The sequence below is a fragment of the Anas platyrhynchos genome, chromosome 31 (genome assembly GCF_047663525.1).
Source record: "Anas platyrhynchos isolate ZD024472 breed Pekin duck chromosome 31, IASCAAS_PekinDuck_T2T, whole genome shotgun sequence".
NCBI lineage: Eukaryota > Metazoa > Chordata > Aves > Anseriformes > Anatidae > Anas > Anas platyrhynchos.
The window spans coordinates 3,553,631-3,555,519 of record NC_092617.1 but is presented as its reverse complement, the minus strand read 5'-3'; the positions used below and the strand labels follow the sequence as shown (position 1 = coordinate 3,555,519).

Here is a 1,889-nt window from a genome sequence, read left to right as displayed (position 1 = left end):
TCTGCTCCGGAGCCTGGAGCACCTCTACGCCTCCTTCTTTAGTGACTTTGGTGCCTGCAAGACTGTTCATCACTCCTCTCACTCTCCCAGCTGTTATGTGGCACAGCATTTTTTTTTCCATGCCTTAAACATGCTCTCACAGAGGTGCAAAACAACATCACTTATTGGCTCAGCTCTGGTCAGCAATGGGGTCCTTACCTAACATGGGGCAGCTTCTAGATCCTTCTCACAGAAGCCACCCCTCTGGCCCTGTGCTACCAAAACCTTGCCATATAAACCCACTACACCCAGAACTTCCTATGTCCCAGGGAGCCTTTGGGACTCTCTTTGAGCACGTTCTAATGTGACGGCAACTCTGAAAGCAGATGTGAGTATTTAGGCATAACTCTTTTAAGAGGGAAATAGAATAATGAACCAAAATGAAGAATGTTACTTCTAAGTGAACAAAATTACTCAGAATATTAGTGGAAACTAACAGCAACACAAGATCAAAGAATTGGCATGGCCTAATGTGAGTAATGTTTTCAGTTGTTTTCAGAAGAAGAAAGGCAAGAATGTTGTTGGTTATGAAAAACACCTGCCCATCAGTTTCCATATGGCATTCTTGAGCTCCTGGCTCCTTATGCTGTAGATGAGGGGGTTCACTGCTGGAGGCACAACTGCATACAGGACTGCGAGCACCAGGTCCAGGGATGGGGAAGAGATGGATGGGGGCTTCAGCTGGGCAAACATGATAGTGCTCATAAAGAGGGAGACCACAGCCAGGTGAGGGAGGCATGTGGAAAAGGCTTTGTGCCGGCCCTGCTGCGAGGGAATCCTCAGCACAGCCCTGAAGATCTGCACATAAGACAGAGCAATGAAAACAAAACAACCCCCAAATAGAAAAGCAGTAACCACAAGAACTTGAACTTCCCTTAGGTAGGAGTCTGAGCAGGAGAGCTTGAGGATCTGGGGGATTTCACAGAAGAACTGGTTGAGGGTATTGCCATTGCAGAGGGGCAGTGAAAATGTATTGGCAGTATGCAGCACAGCGTGGAGAAAGCCACTGCCCCAGGCAGCTGCTGCCATCTGGGCACAGGCTCTGCTGCTCAGGAGGGTCCTGTAGTACAGGGGCTGACAGATGGCGATGTAACGGTCGTAAGCCATGACGGTGAGAAGAGATAGTTCTGATGAAATCAGAAAGACTAGCAAAAAGACCTGTGCAGCACATCCTGGGTAGGAAATGACCCTGGCATCCCAGAGGAAATTGGCCATGGCTTTGGGGACAGAAGTAGAGATGGAGCCCAGATCGAGGAGGGCGAGGTTGAGGAGGAAGAAGTACATGGGGGTGTGCAGGCGGTGGTCACAGGTTACAGCAGTGAGGATGAGTCCGTTGCCCAGGAGGGCAGCCAGGTAGATGCCCAGGAAGAGCGCGAAGTGTAGGAGCTGCAGCTCGCGCGTATCTGCAAATGCCAGCAGCAGGAACTCACTCACAGAGCTGCTGTTGGGCATTTGCTCATTCTGAGCATGGGGTCCTGCGAATGCCAGCGGGAGTAACTCGGTGATGGAGCTGTTGTTACACATTTATTGCCCCTGAGCAAGGTAGTCTGTCCAGAAGAAGAAATGACATTGTAAAATGTAAGGACTTCTCTGACCAAAATACTTTGTACGTCTCATAGAACAGTCACACAGAACACATTCTTTCCCATTCCTTTCACAGGAAGAGCTTTCTGCAGCTGCTTGGCTTACCTCTGCTTGGTGCTCTGAGGGTGCCAAAAGAAGCAGGGGGCTGTGCTGTGGGCTCTGCAGCAGTCAGTCCTGGTCTACAGCAACAGGTAAAAGGAAATCTGCAGTGATCTGAGAAGTGCACAGGCCAGGGACATGTCCCTGTTGGTGGGACGTGAGGAGAA

At 50.0% G+C, this 1,889-nt stretch overlaps 1 protein-coding gene across 1 annotated transcript; it reads right to left on the bottom strand.

The window, feature by feature from the left end:
* Nucleotides 1-564: 564 nt before the first annotated feature.
* On the bottom strand, nt 565-1,491 carry LOC139999986 (olfactory receptor 14C36-like). The gene has a single exon (XM_072029665.1). It carries the CDS (start codon nt 1,489-1,491, stop codon nt 565-567), a length of 927 nt encoding a protein of 308 aa, XP_071885766.1.
* Between the last annotated feature and the right edge of the window lie 398 nt (nt 1,492-1,889).